General features: G+C 41.7%; 1 protein-coding gene across 1 annotated transcript in view; it reads left to right on the top strand.

The window, feature by feature from the left end:
• Positions 1–21,257, top strand: part of PNOC (prepronociceptin) — a 67,525-nt gene extending 46,268 nt beyond the window's left edge. The window contains exons 2-3 of the mRNA XM_070741826.1: positions 7,237–7,378; positions 20,668–21,257. Of these exons, the coding sequence (XP_070597927.1) occupies positions 7,253–7,378; positions 20,668–21,234 (693 nt within the window). The 5' untranslated portion in view covers positions 7,237–7,252 and the 3' untranslated portion in view covers positions 21,235–21,257. The remainder of the gene's footprint in view (positions 1–7,236; positions 7,379–20,667) is intronic.
• The last annotated feature ends 301 nt before the right edge of the window (positions 21,258–21,558 follow it).

The raw sequence follows: 21,558 nt of genomic DNA, 5'->3' as shown, positions 1-21,558 counted from the left end.
CAAGTAATCTGCCATATTAATGCAGGAAAGCCATTGATTGGTTGGTTGGTTGGTTGTATTTATATGCCACTCACTCCAAAATGACTCTGAGCGGCTTTTTAAAACCATCCACAAGAGATGGCTGTTCCAGCTTCTTCTTTAAAACTTCCAGAGATTAAGAACCCATATCCTCCCCTGTTAGAATTTCATTGTTGTACAGTTCTTAACCATTACATTTTGTGCGTGTATGTGTTTGTATGAAATCTACAACATACTTTTGGGTTTTTTTGATATAATACTTAACCAATGCCTTGCTTTGCAATAAAAAATCTGCTCCCAATTGTGGTCATAATTTAAGGACTAAGTGTAGCACCAAGCTAGAAACCAGACCAAAGCCAGCTGGTCCTTCTCTCTCAACCCAAGAAAGGAAGCAATGGCAAACTTCTTCCAAAAACCTTTGCCTAGGAAAATGTAAGGATCAAACCAGGCAATCACTAAGAGTCAAAGCAGATTCAAAAGGTGCACCCAGACACTTCTCATCTCCATGTTGCTTTTTCCTAAGCCTACCTTTTCCCAAATCTCCTTCCCCGTTGCAACTTACTTATTTTATTTATTATTTGTTTGTTTGTTTGTTTGTTTGTTTGCTTGCTTGCTTGCTTGCTTGCTTACTTACTTACTTACTTACTTATTTACTTACTTACTTACTTACTTACTTATTTATTGGATTTGTATGCCGCCCCTGTCCGTAGACTCAGGGCGGCTAACAACAATGATAAAAACAACATGTAACAATCCAATCCAATATTAAAATAACTAAAAAAAACCTTATTATAAAAACCAGACATACATACAGACATACCATGCGTAAATTGTAAAGGCCTAGGGGGAAAGAATATCTCAGTTCCCCCCATGCCGGACGGCAGAGGTGGGTTTTAAGAAGTTTACGAAAGGCGAGGAGGGTGGGGGCAATTCTAATCTCTGGGGGGGAGTTGGTTCCAAAGGGCTGGGGCCGCCACAGAGAAGGCTCTTCCCCGGGGTCCCACCAAACGACATTGTTTAGTTGACGGGATCCGGAGAAGGCCCAATCTGTGGGACCTAACTGGTCGCTGGGATTTGTGCAGCAGAAGGCGGTCCCGGAGATAATCTGGTCCGGTGCCATGAAGGGCTTTATAGATCATAACCAACACTTTGAATTGTGACCGGAAACTGATTGGCAACCAATGCAGACTGCGGAGTGTTGGTGTAACATGGGCATATTTGGGGAAGCCCATGACTGCTCTTGCAGCTGCAATCTGCACGATCTGAAGTTTCCGAACACTTTTCAAAGGTAGCCCCATGTAGAGAGCATTGCAGTAGTCGAGCCTCGAGGTGATGAGGGCATGAGTGACTGTCAGCAGTGACTCCCGGTCCAAATAGGGCCGCAACTGGTGCACCAGGCGAACCTGGGCAAACGCCCCCCTCGCCACAGCTGAAAGATGTTTCTCTAATGTGAGCTGTGGATCGAGGAGGACGCCCAAGTTGCGGACCCTCTCTGAGGGGGTCAATGACTCCCCACCAAGGTGATGGACGGACAGATAGAATTGTCCTTGGGAGGCAAAACCCACAGCCACTCTGTCTTATCAGGGTTGAGTTTGAGTCTGTTGACACCCATCCAGACCCCAACAGCCTCCAGACACCAGCACATCACTTCCACTGCTTCGCTGACTGGACTGAACTTGCTCTTAGCAGAATATTGTCTGAATGAAGAGATTTGTAAATTTCAAGAGCTTGCACATTTGTGCACCCTTTCATTAGTTGGCCTAATGCTGTCATTGTTCTGATAGGAATTTTGTGACAAGAATATCTGATATGCAGTCAGTTGTGTTAGAAAATAGTTCCAAACGTCTCCAACTATCAGAAATATTATTCAAATGCACATTTCCTGCCGTATTCAGAAAATAGCATCTCTTTCCCCCGGGATGAGCAAATAACATTGCTGTTTTGTGCACGCTGCTTCACACAATGTTCACTTCAAAGCTTTGGCAGCAGAGAGGTAGGATTAGGAGCAGTTTATAAGTAATCTGTGGACTATCAGAAGAATTTCCTTGCTTCTAGGCAGGGGGCACTTTTTTCAGTCTTCTGTCAAAAGGTCCTGAACCTAGTGGGGAGACATTGTTCTCTTATTCAATGAAACACAGCAGAGAAGTTTCACAAAAGACACAAAGAGACAAGAAGACACAGAGAGAGAGAGAAATGAAAAGAACAGATTCTCATGAATACTCAACACAATTTAGCCTTTTTAACAGCCTCGGTGGAAGGATTGCCTGGGGCTATTCTGCTAGATTAAGTGAATGTATAATTGCATAGCACTTTCTTCCTGGATTTTTATACAAATGAAAGGAGGGGAGACATCTTCCATTCCCCACTACCATGGGTGGCAGTGCTTTTCCTAACAGCTGATACAATCCATCCATTGAATGTTAGTCTTTGCACAGCTTGTTCACAGATTCAAGATCATATGCTGCAACGTCCTGCCTGTCGGCGACTACTTCAGCTTCAACCACAACAACACAAGAGCACACAACAGATTGAAACTTAATATTAACCGCTCCAAACTTGGCTGTAAAAAATATGACTTCAGTAACCGAGTTGTGGAAGCGTGGAACTCATTAACGGACTCCATAGTGTCATCCCCAAACCCCTAACAATTTACCCTTAGATTATCTATGGTTGACCTATCCAGATTCCTAAGAGGTCAGTAAGGGGCGAGTACAAGTGCACTAGAGTGCCTTCCATCCCCTGTCCTATTGCTCTCCTATATCTCCTATACCTTTCTTTTATTCCTATATCTCTTCTTCTACTCTTTCATTGATATGTTCTATTACTGTATCTTCTTTTCTATTCTTTCTTAGACATATTTTACTATGAGTATCTCCTCTATAACCTTCATCATGTATTTTACTATGTGTATATAGATATATACCCACTAAAACCCTCATTGTGTATTGGACAAAATAAATAAATAAATAAATAAACAAATAAACAAACAAACAAACAAACAAACTCCTTGTATTTGCAATAATGCTGACATCTCTCTTATTTTTCAAATCCATCTCCACAAAAGTATCTAACATTGTCTGGCTTCATTTTGGAATCCTCAGATCTGATTCAACTGGATGGAAAGGCAGAGCTTGATATTCCAGTTGTCAACCTGGTAATCACACAGGTGTAGAGAAAGAGATACTTGTAGAAAGCTATAAAAAGGGTCTGGGTTAGGTGAGTTGCTGGGTCTTTTGCAACTGAAAAAAATCTGATTGATCAAACCCAAATCTGGTAGCTATGTGGCCTCAGAAATAAATAGCAAAACTGATTTTTATTACCTTTTAGGCTGCCTGATTCCCAGGTAACTGGGAATTTTGAACCATAAAAAAATTAAAAACAATAACAATATATTAATGTGAAGATAATTCCTTTTCTCTCTGGATTACAGAGGTATACTATATCTAGATAATAAAGTTCCATTTGTCTATTATAGATCATTCCTACAAAAGTCTGTGCAGTTCCATTTTAAGGCAATCTGCAGATTTATTTCCAACAAAATATAAATAAACTCTTGGAGACTAATCTCATTTACGTCTGTTTTCTATATGTTATTGCCAGTGTATCTTACAGTATCTTAATTACTTTCAAGATTACATCTTTGCAATGCAGCTAATGGGCTAATTTGAAAACCAGTAAGATATTGAAAAATTAGAAATAAAGTATGATAAGTATTTATGTATTAGGGGTGTGCAACGCTTCAGAGTAGTTTTTAAAAGGTGATTTGGAACACATATGGTGCCCCTTTTAAATCAGCTGCTTTGTTTCCTGGATTACACAGGAGTTGCTGAGATGGGCTATGTTTGGGTGTAAGGTGCTTCAAGCATCTTTTTTCAAATATTTCCAAAATTTTGCACAATTTCTGAGTCCATATGCATTGTGCTGTCCCCAGAGACAGAGATAGCTGGACTGTATTTAGGCATGTCTCTTTAAGATATTGCAGTAACTGTGAGATATTGTGAGAATTCTAGTAATAAAATGATCTGGGATATCTCGTTGTGTGAGTTATCTGACTGGGAAAAGTTGAGCTTATACCAGAACATGTATGTAATAAGAAAAAGAAGAACCACACACTCTTTTGCTCCTGAATAGCTGTAACCAGATAAATACAGATGTAAGCCACCCATGTAAGCTTACCATACAATAACCATAAGGTTATCCTATGGTAAGGTGGGCGGCCAATAATTTTTACCAAAAAATAAATAGACAGCATCTAAGTTTGAACTATAACATTATGATCCAGAAGAAAATAGCATGCCTTCCATCCCCTGTCCTACTGTCTCTCCTATATCTTCATATATCTTCTCTTCTATCCCTCTAACTTTTCTTCTATTCCCTCATTGATTCCTATATTCCTATTCCTATATTTTCTCTTCTATTCTTTCCTTGATATATTTTACTTCGAGTATATCTTCTATAACCTTTGTGTATTATTGTGTTTTTGGACAAAATAAATAAATAAAAATAAATAAATAAATGATATGTAGATAAAAATGCCAAATCCAGACTGATCATAAGGTTGACTCTGTGACAGAAAATATATGCTGGTTAAGGAGGATTTATAATCTGACACAACTGAGTACTTATTACTAAATTTTAAAATACAAAAGTGCAAAAAAAATTCTATATAATGTTTAATAATTGAATTTATAGTTTGAATTAGAAATATATATTATTAACCAACAAATTTAAGAATGCAACATTTTGGTTTAAACATTAAATAATTATAATTAACCACTTTTGAAAAAATATTTGTTTAGAATAGTCCATGGGAATAGATTTCCAAATAAAACCAATTGTTATGCAAACATAGTAATTCAATATGATGAGTTATAAACTCCGTAATAGGATAAAATTACCTTTATTTTTTTATTCAGAGTCATGCTGTTTTATAAAGACATTAATAGACTTGCTTTGAATGTACATTTACATATATTTATAAAGCAGTGCCTTTTAGGCATGAACAAATCCTTGCATTCTCGCAATACTCTTAATCAAATCAAAAACTTAGGAGATATTTATTTATTTATTATTATTATTATTATTATATTTGCCCAGCATGGCAACCTCCATTAGTGCTTAAAGCGTGCATACGCGCACACACAGAGAAAGAGAGAGAGATTAGTTTAAGATTCAGCATTTATGCAATCCCAGAAATATAGATTAATTCAGTAAGCAGATCATATGAATGAGCCAGTATATAACATCTTTCTTATTTTGTGCTCACATTTTTTCTTAGTAGTGCAGAAACAAACCTGAGCATAAAAATGACAAATGATGAAACAAAATACGTATCTCAGGTCTTTCTTTGCAATGAAATATGTCTTTTCTTCTGACAGTCCTCCTGGATATATCTGGAATTTTAAGAGCAGGTGATGGGTGCCCTAACAAAATGGTTTCTGGAGATGTAGGGAGAGAGGCTTGACTGATTACAAAATGGCTGCGAATGAAATGAACCAGTAGTTTATTTCCTGTCTTCTTCTGAAATCCCTGAAGATGGTTGTTTTCACCTCCATCTTACTTCAAGTGATTTCTTTTTGAGGAGGTGGGCATAGTCCTAAACAATATACTTTCTAGTAAACCTTCAACTTTTTTATTTTCTAAAAATTCTATGTTTCATGTGGAACCAGAAGCATTTTTGTAACTAGAGTTGATGCTGGAGCAGTGATGGGCTCCTACAGGTACAGTCAGATACACAGAACTGGTAGAAAAAGTTTGGTCAGGTACAGAGAACCAGTAGAAAAATTTTGATATTTTTTTTCCTTTCTGGGCTCTGGGTATTATTATTAATAATAATAATAATAATAATAATAATAATAATAATAATTAGATTTGTATGCTGCCCTTCTCCAAGGACTCGGAGCAGCTGTTTGTTTTTTCTGTCACAGTAAATGAGGTTGAATGTGTGTAATTTTAGAAGAGCTGTGTGTGTGTATGTGTACATACACATACAGTTTATATAGTGTTGTGGTTAGCTCTGGCCCAGCTCCTGCCCCAAGGACTGTGGATGTGGGGGAGACATCCACATGCCGCAGGCCTGCTTTGCTCCCGGTGGAATCTGCTGATGAAGGCTCCTCTGACCAAGAAGACATGAGTGACAGGGAAGAGGAGAGTGTGGCAGACAGCTCAGAAGGAGATCAATTATCTAGTTCCTCCTTGGATTCGGAACAAGAGTTAATGCGGATAGCGATGCATAGGCAGCAACAACTGAGAGATTATTATCAAAGAAAATGAGGCCACCTGTGGTTGGGTGGGGCTGTGGTAATTAGTGAGGCTGCTATAAATAGCAGCCTGTGGGTTTGGCCATTGTGGAGGATTATCTGATCATTGTGTTTCATGCCTGCCTTGCTGACTTCGACCATTGTGTGCTGATTTTTCCCCGCTTTGAAACTAAACCAGAGCAAAGTGTGTTTCACTTTGTGAAAGAAGAAGGGCTGTGAATTACCTCACAGCTGCAAGCTAAGTATCTCAGAACTGATAAGAGACTTGTACAAATTACCAGTTTGTTTGGAGATGAGTGCTCTTTGCTATACAAAAAGAGTGCTTAGTTTATTTGAATTTTCGGTATAAAGAACATTGTTTTGAATTTTCAAACGTGTGTGTGTCTGAAATTTGTATCTGTGAATTTTCGGGAGGATTCTACCAGAGAGCTCAACAGAACATATAGTAGATAATATATATTTTTGTGAGCCTGTGCGTAATATGTATGTATACTTATGGCATATATACATAGAATTAAATAGTATATTTTGAATGTTCAGTAATAGTAAATAGATAGGGAAATTATATCTCTTTGAGGTGATGCCAGGTACCCTAACCCTAACCCAAATCTTTGACGTGAGTGATTTCAAGTTGGCCACCTTTAAGTCAATCACATGATCATGAAGCCACTCCCACCAGGTCACATGGCTGGCAAGCCACACCCACAAAAAAGCCACACCCACAGTGTGGTAGTAAAATTTTTTGCAGTCCTTCACTGTGCTGGAGGATCGTTCTTAACTTAGTAACATGCCAGTTTCTTTATCATATTCATATTTTAATGAAAAGAATAAAAGCCAGAGAGCAAGTTGCTTTGCAGAGATTCAGGAAGGTGGCTGTTGATGTGGTTGTGTCAATGATAGCACATTTCCTAGCTTTTTCTTACTGGAAATAATCATTCTCTAATTGCTTCTCATATAGCTTCTAACGTGACATCATGAGGATGCTATTGTGGGGGATCTTGTCATTCTGCTTGCTGGCCTATGTCCGCGGTGACTGCCGGAAGGACTGTCTGAACTGCCACAGACATCTGTACAGCCACCAAGATGACTTCAGTCTTCTGGTGAGTAATCCCAGCAATTATCTTTGCATATACAGTAATATCTCGTTTTACGAACTTAATTGGTTCCCGGAGGAGGTTCGTAAGGCAAAAAGTTCGTAAGACGAAACAATGTTTCCCATAGGAAACAATGTAAAATCAATTAATGCGTGCAAGAAAAAAAATGCAAGAACGGCGCTCCACTGGGCACCGCCACCTGGCTGTCACCTGGCTGTCACCTGTCATGAAGACGCCCTTCCTGGAGTCCACGTTTCGGCCAGCCAGGAAGGAGGTCTCTGTGACATCAAAGCTCCACCCATGGAATTCCCTATTGGGATTCCCCACCTCCGTTTGAGCCTCCCGACCTGCTGACAGTTCCATGGCTCTTTTGCAAAGCTGACAGCCGAGTGGCGGGGCTTCTCAGCGTCCTCCCGAACCCGAACCCCGAACCCGAACTTTTGCTGAACTTCTGGGTTCGGCGTTCAGGAGACCCCCCCCCCAGCTGTTTCAAAAGGCAACAGCCAGGCGGCGGGGCTTCTTGGCAGCCTCCCGAACACCGAACCCGGAAGTTCGGCAAAAGTTCGGGTTTGGCATTCGGGTTTGGGAGGACACCGAGAAGCCCCCTGGCTGTTTCAAAAGGCGACAGCCGGGCGGCGGGGCTTCTTGGTGGCCACCCAAACCTGAACTTTTGCCAAACTTCCAGGTTCAGCGTTCGGGTGGCGGGTTCGTAAGGCGGAAAAAGTTTGTAAGAAGAGGCAAAGAATTTCCGAACCCCAGGTTTTTATCTTGGAAAGTTCGTATGACAAGGGGTTCATATCACGAGGTACTATTGTATGTTCATGTTCTGTATATGTCTTGCCTGATGTGCAAGCTTTTTTGAAATGCAGCTAGTTTGGTCTCAGTACACATTCCCCCCATCCCAACCCCAAATTCCAGAAAGCAGGGCCTCTTTCAAACATGGATGTCATCCTGATAGCAAGGTAAAATAAGTCTCCTGCCCATCATTGACATTATAACTTGTCCTTTCCACTGTGGTAATTCTGAAATATCCCTGTGTCCTATCCACCAGCAAAGAAATGTTCTTGCAAATCAGTTTTGACTCCTGGTAACTACCTGAAGAAATTCATGCAGATTTTGTTGGCAATATTTGGAAATGGTTTGCCACCGCCTGCTTCCTAAGGCTAGGAGAAGATTTGGGTCACATAGCTGCTTTGTGCCTATGGCAGGACTAGAACTCACAATCTCCCAGATTCTAATCTGGTGCCTTCCGTATAATAACTGAGGCCTTATTCAAACATGAAGGTTTAATCGAATCAACGTGCCAGCAGAGGCAGGTACAGGCTTACAGATAAAATCAATACACAGGCTTTTATACAGCTAGCTGCCTGAGGCAGCCTCCAATCAAAACAGAGGAACTTTCCCGCTTACAATGTAACTGGGGCATACGTGCCCAATCAGCACCCTGGATAGGGACCAGCGAACGCGGCTCTAGCAGCCGGCTGTTACTATGCGGACACTTCATTCCGCACTATAGCTAACTGACTGTGATGTGGTCAGCAAACCACAACGACATCAAAATGACAACAACTTGCAATGTGACATTATCATAGAGGTTGACCATCGGACATAGATATGTAAGTTACCTTGTTTGCATAATGCCATCGTCAGAGCTTTCTCACTGGAATTTTGTCTTGTCCTCCCAACACCCTTGATTTTGACTCTGGTATTATTTGACCTAATTGAGCTGCCTAATAGTTGCCATTGGAGCAAGAAGGCATTAAATAAATTCAACAGAAATGCTCAAAAATCTGTAACCTTCCTCCCCTGGTCCCTTTGCTTACACTCTTAACTTCACACCCTGCTTTTATTAATTTCCACCAAAGATGTTTAGCATTTAGCATTTAAACTTAGATACTGCTTCACAGTGCTTTACAGGCCTCTCTAAGCAGTTTACAGAGTCAGCATATATTGCCCCCAACAATCTGGGTCCTCATTTTACCCACCTCAGAAGGATGGAAAGCTGAGTCAACCTTGAGCCTGGTGAGATTTGATCTGTCAAATGGCTGGCAGCTGGTGATCAGTAGAAGTAGCCTGCAGTACTGCACCCTAACCACTGCACCCCCGTGGCTCTTATATATTCCCCACAAGGTTCCAGCTTATTGGGAAAGACATTACTGGAGATGTAGGTATAGCAGTGTAACTTTCCCAACAGAGCAAATAAAGGGATTTATCTAAAAGCATATTTAATTCTCCCAATAAGTAGTGATGGGCAAACCCAACGGTGTTCGGGTTCGGCAAGTTTGGATGAACTTTAGGCAAAATTCGGCCGAATCCGAACCGAACCCAAACCCGAACAGGGAACCCCACCAAGAGATTCCGGGGATGGAGCTTTGACATCATGTATACCGGCAGGTTGCTAAGGACGCCAAGGTGATCCCTTCCTGGATTCCTTAGCAACCTGCCGGTGACATCAAGGCTCCACCCTCGGAATCTCTTCGTGGGAGGGATTCCCCAGCTCCTTCAAAGGGAGGTCTTCATGTAAAAATAAACATGTTTATTTTTACGTGAAAGGACCACCCTTTGCTTGCAGCACCGCTGCGGTGTTCTTTCTCGTAAAAATAACAATGTTATTCCTTTGAAGGAGCTGGGGAATCCCTCCCACGTAGAGATTCCAGGGGCGGAGCCTTGACATCACCGGCAGGTTGCTAAGGATGTCAAGGTGATCACTTCCTGGATTCCATGGAATCCAGGAAGTGATCACCTTGGCGTCCTTAGCAACCTGCCGGTATACGTGACGTCAAAGCTCCGCCCCCAGAATCTCTTGGTGGGATTCCCCGTTCTGGTTCGGGTTCAGGTTTGGGTTTGGTTCGGTTCGGTTCAGCCGAATTTTGCCTAAAGTTCGTCCGAACTTCCCGAACCCGAACAAGAAAGTCTTTTCTTTTTGGGTTTGAAATGTTTTCCTGTTTATCCAAGTTGCTTCCTCTGAATAAGTTGATTAGGGGACCCTATCCTCTAAGGTGATTTCATTTCTCACTTAATGTTGAACAATAAAGGATCCATGCATCAAACCTTGTGGCATTTCATTCAATATTCATGCCAGCAAGACATAATTAGGGTACTGGTGTACTTTGTGATTAAATCCTTTGCTGAAATAAAGACATGTCTATAACATTGCCACAATAAAATACTGTGATCAAAAGTGATATACACAAACCAGGAATAATCTGGGAAAAAGTGAGATTTTTCTACACTTTAGCCCCAAGCCTCTGACTGTCATACCTAAACTAGCCAGAATGAAGCCATTTTAAATCATTCTTTTCCAGATTTCAATTTTGCCTGCATGTTGGGCTGGTGTTTAGTCTGCACTCTACTTTGGTGGATTCTGCTATCTTTAATTTCTTCCACCTGTGGCAGGACAAGAAGTACAGTGGTACCTCTACCTACAAACGCCTCTACTTATGAACTTTTCTAGATAAGAACCAGGTGTTCAAGAGGGTTTTTTGCCTCTTCTCAAGAGCCATTTTCCACTTACAAGTCTCCAAAACTGTAACCGGAAAAGGCAGGGAGAAGCCTCCATGGGATCTGTCTGGGAATCTCCTGGGAGGAAACTGGGCCAGAAAAGGTGGGGAGAAGCCTCCATGGGGTCTGTCTGGGAATCTCCTGGGAGGAAACAGGTCCTCCATCCTCCCTGTGGTTTCCCCAATCGCATGCATTATTTGCTTTTACATTGATTCCTATGGGAAAAAATGGTTCTTCTCATAAACTTTTCTACTTAAGAATCTGGTCATGGAACAAATTAAGTTCATATGTAGAGGTACTGTACTGCCACTGCACCTATGACCTTTTCTGTGGACATCCATGAGTACATAGTGATTGTTCTCCATTAAAACTCCTTTTATATGACATTCATCTGTTGATTCCCCCTCATCATTGACAACTTCCCATCTTAGTGTGAAGACTGAATTCTTGTCAATTGAAGGGAGAGAGGGAGGGAAGGAAGGAAGGAAAGAAGGAAGGAAGGAAGGGACTTTCCAGTAAATAGGTTTATTCTGCACCTCAATAGAAGGTGTCGCCTGTCCCCCAATATCTCAGAGAATAGAGATGCTTTGGGTTCCTTTTATAAAACAACACCATCTAACAGGAACCTGGAGCCTTGCCTTTCCCTCCAGGAATAGCATATCCCTGAGATTTAGAGGAGACAACCCTGTTGTTCTTCCCAAACTTAAAAACTTTTTAGCATTTTGTTTCCTGCAGGTACTGTGTCTGGTTTTAGAGTGAGCCCAATTAGTAAACAGCTTGAGTTGTTGAATATGTTATATTTGGTCTACGTTGGTGCTATTTTATATTTTGTTTTCATTGTTTTTATGTTCATTCTTAATCTTGTTTATGCTTTTAAGTCTGTGTTAGCCACCCAATCCATACTTTGCACGGTGAGTGGATGGGTGGACAGATGGGCAGTCAGACAGATAATGTGTGCCTTTAGCAAGTGGCTTGAGATTATGACAACCACAATTGTTCTTTTGGTTCATTACCTATGGTTCAGGCTAACATCAGTAAGATGTAAGAACGTGGTCATTAATGCTGTTCTCAACATTAGGAGATGTAACCTTTCATCTGTAACTTCAATTGCTAATTTTCTATCTGCTGACATGGCTGGGCAGTTTAAGAGTCAGAATGAATGAATAAAACTGGCTAACTAGACCAGTCTCCATCGTGCTGGCAGTAGAACCTCTGTACAATTAGAAAATGCAATTGACAGATCATTAATATTCATTTGAATAGCCTTTTTCTGCTCTGTGCCATGACGCATGGACTCCTCATTATACAGCGATAACAAATTTCCATAATTGGCTCCACCTTGAGTAAACTTCCAAGGGCACTGCTGAAGGAACAGACCTTTTGCAAGTTGTCCCCAAGAGAGTAAAGACACGAGGACCATGTTAGATGAGGTGGAAACAATGGGTTCTTCTTGATTTGAGTATATATAATGATCAGTAGGTTACAGAAGCCAAATAGATCTTAAGGCAGTTTCACACAGGCTCCTCTGAAAGCCCACCAGCAAGAGGTTTTTTCTAAGTAATCTAGAAGATGCCATTGTTTCAATTTCACCTTCTTCATCACCATCATTATTACGACGGTGATGATTTTTATTATTTTTTATTTCTATTATTTTATTTTTATTTACTTTGTCAAACATTTACAAGATAACAGGTATAATATAAACATAAATATGAACACTGTAAATGGGTATGGGGGGAAATGAAGATGGTAGGAACACTGGTGTGCTTATGCACACACCCCTTTGAGTTGGAAGGGACCTTGCAGGTCATCTAGACCAGCCCCTGCCCAAGCAGAAGAACCTACATTTTTCTTCTGCCTAGGATTGAACTCACAACCTCCTGATTGTGAGGCAAGAGCTCCACCTCTGGGCTACAGTACTATCAGGATGATGGCCCAGTTATACCTTCTATTGTTCAACCATTTAGCTGCTTGGTGTCCACAAGATGAAGATGAAGACTGTGCTGTGTTGTGGTTGGCTCTGGCCCAGCTCCTGCCCCAGGGAATGGGGAGGTGGATGCAGGGGAAATTTCAACATGTCACAGGCCTGTGTTATTGCCGACAGAATCAGTTCAGAGTTTAGTTTCCTCGGATGAAGAAGAAGGTGGGAATGACTCAGCAGAGGGGGGCTTGGCACACAGCCCAGGCAGTCAATCTCCCTTATGTTCCATTGATTTGGATGAAGATGTTTTGGATGGATCCATGCAAGTGCAGAATTATGCATAGAAGAGACCAAGTAAGGACATATTACAGGAGATTAGAGTGGCCACCTGTGTTTGGGTGGGGCTCCAGTAATTAGGGCTGCTGCTATAAATAGCAGCATGTGGGTTTGGCCGTTGTGGAAGAGTATTTGATGGCAGTTCATCAGGAATCCTGTGTTGTTGGTTTCTGGACTTTGTTGATTTTTCACGCCTTTGAAAACAAAGCAGAGCAACGTGTGTGTGTGTGTGTGTCTCACTTCGTTGGAAGAAGAAGGGGTGTGAAGTTTCTTCACAGCTGCTAGCTAAATACTTAATGACTGCTTAAGGGACATTGTACAGACTACTCAGTTGTTTTGGGACGAGGGCTCTTTGCAATACAAAAAGAGTGCTTAGTTTATTTTGACTTTGGGGATAAAGAACATTGTTTTGAATTTTCAAACATGTGTGTGTCTGAAATTTGTACCCTTGAATTTTCGGGAGGCTCCTACCAGAGAGCCCAGCAGAACAGTGTTGGTTGCAACTATTTCATTTCCAGATATATTTACACAATTTGCCAAAAAAAAAAAAAGACTGTACTGGTTGGGATGAAGCCAAGCCTTGACAAGGTTTTCTTGATTTTTCTTTTTTTCTTTTTTTTAAAGGGGGGAGAGGTAGACTGCCCACAACTACAGGTTAAGTTAAGTAAGGGAGGGCAAAGATGCAAGCAAATCTTACTAATTTCCAAAATATTTGTTCACTTTTGTAATATTTATTTTATTAGAGTTGGAAGGGACCCTGTAGGTCATCTAGTGCAACCCTTTGCTCAAGCAGGAGATCATATACCACCCCAGATAAATGGTAGTCCAATCTCCCCTTGAAAGTTTCAAGCATTGGAGCATTCACAACCTCCACAGGGAAGCTGTTCCACTGGTTGATCACCTTCACCGTCAGAAAGTTCATCCTTATATCCAGGTTGAATCTCTCCTCGGTCAGTTTCCATCTGTTGCTCCTACTCTGGGCCACTGGTGCCCTGGAAAATAATGTGACTCCCTCCTCTCTGTGGCAACTTCTTTAGTACCTACAGTGATCCCTCGATTATCGCGAGGGTTCCGTTCCAAGACCCCTTGCGATAATCGATTTTTCACAATATAGTGGTGCGGAAGTAAAAACACCATCTGCGCATGCGCGCCCTGTTTTCCATGGCCGCGCATGCGCAGATGGTGTTTTTACTTCCGCACCTGGGAAGACCCAGGGAAGGTTCCTTCCGCCGCCCAGCAGCTGATCTGCTCGGCAGCACCGCAGCAGCGAGGAGCCGAAGATCGGGGTTTCCACGCCGCCCACGCAAAGGGGAAACCCCGATCTTCGGCTCCTCACTGCTGCAGCGCTGCCGAGCAGATCAGCTGCTGGGCGGCCGAAGGAACCTTCCCTGGGTCTTCCCCGCCGCCCACGCAAAGGGGAAACCCCAATCTTTGGCTCCTCGCTGCTGCGGCGCTGCCGAGCAGATCAGCTGCTGGGCGGCCGAAGGAACCTTCCCTGGGTCTTCCCCGCCGCCCACGCAAAGGGGAAACCCCAATCTTCAGCTCCTCGCTGCTGCCCGCCCGCCGCTCGCCCGCCGCCCGCCGCTCGAGAGCAAGAGGGGGAGAGATAGAGAAAGAGAGAGAAGGAAAGAAAGAGATGAGAGAGGGAGGAAGAGAGTGTGAGAGAGGAAGAAGCAAGATAGAGAAAGAGAGAGAGAAAGAAAGATGAGAAAGGAAGAGAGTGACGTCATCGGGTGGGAAAATATTTTTAATTAATATTTTTTGAAAAATCGCGATATAGCGTTTCGCGAAGATCGATATCGCGAAAATCGAGGGATCACTGTATATACTGCTATCATGTCCCCCCCAATCCTCTTTTTCGCTAGACTATCCATGCCCAGATCCAGCAACCTCTCTTTGTATGTCTTGGTTTCCAATCCCTTTATCATCTTTGTTGCTCTCTTCTGTACCCATTCCAGAGTTTCTATTTTTTTTATTTATTTATTATTTAGATTTGTATGCCGCCCCTCTCCTTTTTGTCATGAGGTGACCAGAATTAAATGCAGTACTCCAGATGTGATCTGCTTAGGGCATTATATATTGGTATTAGTACTTCCCTAAAACTAGTACTAGGTTGTGAATCAAGAATTTGAATTCCCGAAGGTCTAAATGACGACTTTCGTGTTGGTTTAAAAGCAGCTCCTAATTTCTGTCACCATATGACAACAGCAGAATGGTTGAAAACATTAGAAGCTTCTGTAAGGCTCTGAAATGTCTTCTTCTTTCAAAAGGAACTGTTACCCACCTCCCATTCCTAACAAGACCTTTAAGGGGCTACCTTTGAAAAGTGTTTGGAAACTTCAGATCGTGCAGAATGCAGCTGCGAGAGCAATCATGGGCTTCCCGAAATATGCCCATGTTACACCAACACTTTGCAGTCTGCATTGGTTGCCGATCAGTTTTCGGTCACAATTCAAAGTGTTGGTTATGACCTATAAAGCCCTTCATGGCACGGGACCAGATTATCTCAGGGACTGCCTTCTGCTGCACGAATCCCAGCAACCAATTAGGTCTCACAAAGTGGGCCTTCTCCGGGTCCCGTCATTGTTTAAATGTCATTTGGCGGGACCCAGGGGAAGAGCCTTCTCTGTGGCGGCCCCGGCGCTCTGAAACCAACTCCCCCCAGAGATTAGAATTGCCCCCACCCTCCTTGCCTTTCGTAAGCTTCTTAAAACCCATCTCTGTCGTCAGGCGTGGGGGAACTGAGATATTCTTTCTCCCTAGGCCTTTACAATTTTTGTATGGTATGTTTGTATGTATGATTGGTTTTAAAATAAGGGTTTTTAGCTGTTTTAGTATTGGATTGTCGCATTTTTTTTTACCACTGTTGTTAGCCGCCCCGAGTCTACGGAGAGGGGTGGCATACAAATCCAATAAATAATAATAATAATAATTAGGGGGAATACATTGGCTTGATAATTTCTACCCTTCAATATCATGCTAAAATAAAATGTGTGAAGTTGACAGATTGGTCATTTTCCTCCTTTTCTTTGACAAAGGACCAGTAATTACAAAAGGCCCAGGTTGCTTTGCTTGTTCTTTCCCTTTTTTATATAAATCTCTTTTTCTCTTTCTCCAATCCTTTATCTGAGGCAGCTCAGGTTCAGGAAATGGTAGTTATTCCTCCTTGTTTGACTCCGAGAAGTAAAGAAAATTGCTGATAATTTTCAACTCTATCTGAAATAACACCAACTAAATGCCCTCAATTATTGACATTCACTCAAGTGGTGACACTTACTACGTACTCCGGAATATCCCAGTTCAAAAATAAGCCCTGTTATTTCTCATAATGGTGACAGAGGAGACTTTTTCTGACTCCAATGACATTGTTCAAGCGTCTTCTCACTACAGAGCTGATTCATCACAAATAGTCATTTAAAAGAGGTTCTTAGTATCTAAGGGAAAGCAATTATGAGATGGCAGCCAGAGTTGATACTTCCCTTTCATTCAAAGGGAATTGAATTCACAGTAAGAGGTTATTAAAAGCCAAGTGTGATCATTAACCCTGCTTTCTTTTTTCAGCCCAAATTGCTAAACCTTTACAACCATGCTACTATTTCTAGAAGCAATTGTTTTCTCTGTGAGCAGTTAGATTAGCTGCCTTTTAACAGTCCAAAAGCTATTGTTTTCATCCTGTTGTGGGGTTGATGTTGGGGGGGGGGGGGTTGGGTACATCTACAGACATGACAAACAGCCTATCCAGACAAACAGCTTATCCAGAGTGACAGAAAATCCTCAGGATTTGATTTGATGCGCTCATTTATAAGAATATTTATACTGCTTTTATATTACTTTGTTAAAAGTTCTTGTGAAATTGATGGTACATGCATAACAAATATAAGTCAATTTCTTTTTTAAAATAACAATGCAAATCTATAATTTGACAATAGTTTTTTTTGGACGTACAGTGATACCTCGTCTTACAAACCCCTCGCCATACAAACTTTTTGAGATACAAACCCAGGTTTTAAGATTTTTTTGCGTCTTCTTCCAAACTATTTTCACCTTACAAACCCAAGCCGCCACCACTGGGATGCCCCGCCTCCGGACTTCTGTTGCCAGTGAAGCGCACGTTTTTGTGCTGCTGGGATTCTCCTGAGGCTCCCCTCCATGGGAAACACCACCTCTGGACTTCTGTGTTTTTGCAATGCTGCAGGGGAATCCCAGCAGTGCAAAAACGGGCACTTTGCTGGCAATGAAAGTGTGGAGGTAGGGTTGCCCAGCGAGGGGAGCCTCAGCAAAATCACAGCATCACAAAAACAGGCACTTCAGCTGCCAAAAGGGGTGAATTTTCAGCTTGCACGCATTAATCGCTTTTCCATTGATTCCTATGGGAAACATTGTTTCATCTTACAAACTTTTCACCTTACAAACCTCTTCCCGGAACCAATTAAGTTCGTAAGACGAGGTATCACTGTACATGCTTTTGAGTTCTCTAGAATTCTTTATTGGGCAAAATGGTACAAAGACCAGAAGCCCCATTTTTGTTTGAAAGAGGTAATAAGCATTTCAGATATGAATTTTTATATTTGAACCCTTAGACAACTGGTACCAAAGAAAATACATTTTTCCCTGCAGAGACTAATGGAGAGTAGTTTCAATGTGGGAGGTTGATTCTACAAAACAGAAAGAACAAGAACGTTCTCCAATCCATAGCCAGGACCGGGTACAAAAACATTTTATAGGAACACACACTTGAACATTGACTTCAAATGGTTGCTAAAGGTACCATGGTTCAGTCTGTCAAGATATTTCCTTAGGAAATTAATGCCATTAGTGACAAGTAGAATCTACCACCTCATCATCCCCCTGAATTAAATATTTCATCTCTTCACATTTTTAAGAATAAAAACTATTTAATGGACAAGCTGATATCCTGTATTTATCCAACAGAGCCATGGTGGCAGAATGGTTAGAATGCAGTATTGCAGGCTGACTCTGCCCACTGCCAGGAGTTCAATTCTGACTGGCTCAAGGTTGAGTTTAATGCTATTGCTGGACTGCAGTTTCCATAGCCCCATATGACTGGGCAAACATATTTGAAAATTCTTGAAGGCATCCTGAGGTTGCTAATCTTATCAATAATTACCATCAGATAATAGACGCCTAATTTCTGACAGATCTGGAGATTCACCAGCAACACAGCCTGAGCATCTGGCTTCTGAGAACTCAGCAAACGTCCATGATTAAATCCACAGAAGAATGAGCAGGACTAAGCCAAAAACAACTATTTTAAGATTGGACCAGAATAAGAAACCCAAAAGCTGTAGCATATTCAAAGATTGATGGCATTTGCTCACCAAGATCCTAGGAAGCAATTGAACAATTCCATTTTGAATGACAGTTCTGATCAGTCTTCAATGGCCACTATTCAGCGGGAATGACTAGTTTTTAATGTAACTGGGGATTTTAGATTAGATTAGTTAGTTGAAATTAATTGGATTTAGGACACTTATATTGTATTGTTTTTCTTTTATATGCTGTAAGATACCTCGAGTCCTGGGAGAAGGGTGTTATATAAATCCAATAAATAGGTAGGTAGGTGGGTGGGTGGGTGGGTGGGCGGGCGGGCGGACGGACGGACGGACGGACGGACGGACGGACGGACGGACGGACGGACAGACAGACAGACAGACAGACAGATAGATAGATAGATGTTCATATAATAGGAGACTGATTTGAAACTGTCTTCTGTTTTTACCACAACTATGAGATTATCACTATCTGTCAGATAGTAAGGAAAAATTCTTGGTGAATTGATTGCAAAGATCAAATCCAACACCTTGACTTCTGAATTAGTTTGCAAACCTGTAGAGTTTAAGGAAAGTAATAAAGAATTTGCAGGAAAGGAAATCAGAAGGAATTTAACATTTTAATTGTCCTCTCCATTGCAACCATGTATTCTGAAACTCACTCTTTGTAAATTAAGTTATATGTCTAACCAAAAGAAGAAACATGATTATTTTAAAACATAATTTACTGTAATAAAATAATAATAATAATAATAATAATAATAATAATAATAATAATTTATTAGATTTGTATGCCGCCCCTCTCCAAAGACTCGGGGCAGCTCACAACAATAATAAAAGACAATATAACAGTGAAACAAATCTAATATTAAAAGAAAAAGATATATAAAACCCCAGCAATTAAAACCATACAACACATACATACCAAACAAAAAATATAAAAGCCTGGGGGAGGTGTCTCAGTTCCCCCATGCCTGGCGATATAGGTGGGTCTTGAGTAATTTGTGAAAGACAAGGAGGGTGGGGGCCGTTCTAATCTCCAGGGGGAGTTGATTCCAGAGGGCCGGGGCCACCACAGAAAAGGCTCTTCCCCTGGGGCCCGCAAAATGACATTGTTTGGTCGACAGGACCCAGAGAAGGCCAAGTCTGTGGGACCTTAGCGGCCGCTGGGATTCATGCAGTAGAAGGCGGTCCCGGAGGTATTCTGGTCCAATGTCATGTAGGGCTTTAAAGGTCATTACCAACACTTTGAATTGTGACCGGAAACTGATCGGTAGCCTCTCTGACTTTCTTCAGCAAAGTCTCAACTTTGAATTGAACCTGGCCACAGCCATATTTCTGTTCCTCAGTTGCCACATGGGGGGGGGGGAAGGTTGGAAGGCATTATTAGACGCAACAAAGGTCATCTTTACTGGCAATGGATAAGGTTGGGGAAGGAACACCTGAAGAGCCCACCAATTAAGCGAATTGGCCAATGTGACCTGCAACATTTGGGGATGGGATTATTTCCTAATTTAATTACTGTAATTTTTGGAGTATAACACACACCAGAGTATAAGACTCCACCCTGAGTCCTTCAGGATTGGGCGGCATAGAAGTCAAATTAAATAAATAATAATAATAAATAAATAAATAAGACACACCTGAGTTTTGGAGGAGGAAAATAGGGGGGGGGATCAATGTATCAGATATTCATCTCCCTAGCATCCTTAGTTTGGTCAGCTTCAGCACATTATTTTATCCACTGGTTAGGGCTGGAAAAAAATCTTCAGAGGGGCTAGCAATGACAACAAGCTTGCAAAACTTAGGGATGGAAGAAAACTTCTTCAGAGTAACAGTGAAAAAAAATCCTGCAAGCCGTGTAGATTGCTTCGAAAAAAGCTTTTGAAAAGCTACATTTGGAGTATAAGACGCACCCTCATTAGTGCCGGGGAGAAAAGTTTCGAAAAAGCTACATTTGGAGTATAAGATGCAGCCTCTTTTAAGTGGGGAAAGAGTGCATCTTATACTCTGAAAAATATGATATACTGAAACTGCGGGGAAAATTTAGATTTGGTTTTCCTGTGAAGCTCTGCCAATAGGATGTACTTCATTAAAGAGAACCTTTGAGAAGGAGCCAAATCTCAAGAGTTTTGATTTGCTTGGGTTTGTTAGTCAGAGCCTTGACACAAAGATTATGATTTGTACCTTTCCTTACATTCAGAAAGTGAGGCATATTACTAACTGCCCTTGTTTCCTCCCTACAGATCTGTGTAATGGAGTGTGAAGGGAAACTGCTTTCCAGTGCTACGTGGGGACTTTGCAATAAAGCCATCGGCGGGAAAAGTTCTTTGTCCCTAGACCATAGTAGCCTGGAAGACATGAAATGGCCACTGGAGATGTGGGATGGCAGCCTGAAAGGAGCCAGAAGTCACCAGAAGCATCGCAGTGACCTGACCAGAATGGTGGACCTCAGTGACGAAGAAGATAAGCAAGTGTCCAAGTTGAGAGGTCTCATCCGTCAGCCAAAGGCGGAAGATGACACTAGTGATGAGAGCCAATCTCCACTTGGGGATTTACAGGATCAGCTCAAGGTTCCCAAGAGGGTGGGTGATTTCTTGAGGGCCCCATTCAACTACGGGCAGATGGAAGAACCCGAGGTGCAAGCGCTCCAAAAACGATTTGGAGGCTTCATTGGTGTTCGGAAATCAGCCCGGAAGTGGCACAACCAAAAAAGGTTCAGTGAATTCCTGAAGCAGTATCTGGGGATGTCCCCACGTTCCGTCGAGTACGATGGCATGGCTGATGACCTGAAGGAACCAAATGAGATTTAAAGCAAATGGACTTTTCCCTGGATTGTTGTCGTTGTTGTCGTCGTTGTCGTTTCCTTCTCAGATTATAAACATGTTGTGAATTGATTTCAGAGCTGCCATGGCCAAAGAAGCCAACCCCATGTGTACTATTCTGCTTTGCCTATGATCAGCCAACCAGTCTTAGCACCGGAAAGGGAAGCCTATTTTTTCTTTGAAATAAAATTCAGAATCGCTTTGTGTAATAATATTTCACAATTTTTACATTTGTATGAATAAAATTTAAAAACACAAATCTATATTTAGTATGGTTAACATGCTAGAGGGCAGGTCATGGTAACTCCTCCT

Source organism: Erythrolamprus reginae, chromosome 1, assembly GCF_031021105.1.
Source record: "Erythrolamprus reginae isolate rEryReg1 chromosome 1, rEryReg1.hap1, whole genome shotgun sequence".
In the NCBI taxonomy this organism is placed as follows: domain Eukaryota; kingdom Metazoa; phylum Chordata; class Lepidosauria; order Squamata; family Dipsadidae; genus Erythrolamprus; species Erythrolamprus reginae.
The sequence above is the reverse complement of the archived record's forward strand: the minus strand, read 5'-3'. Positions and strand labels throughout refer to the sequence as shown.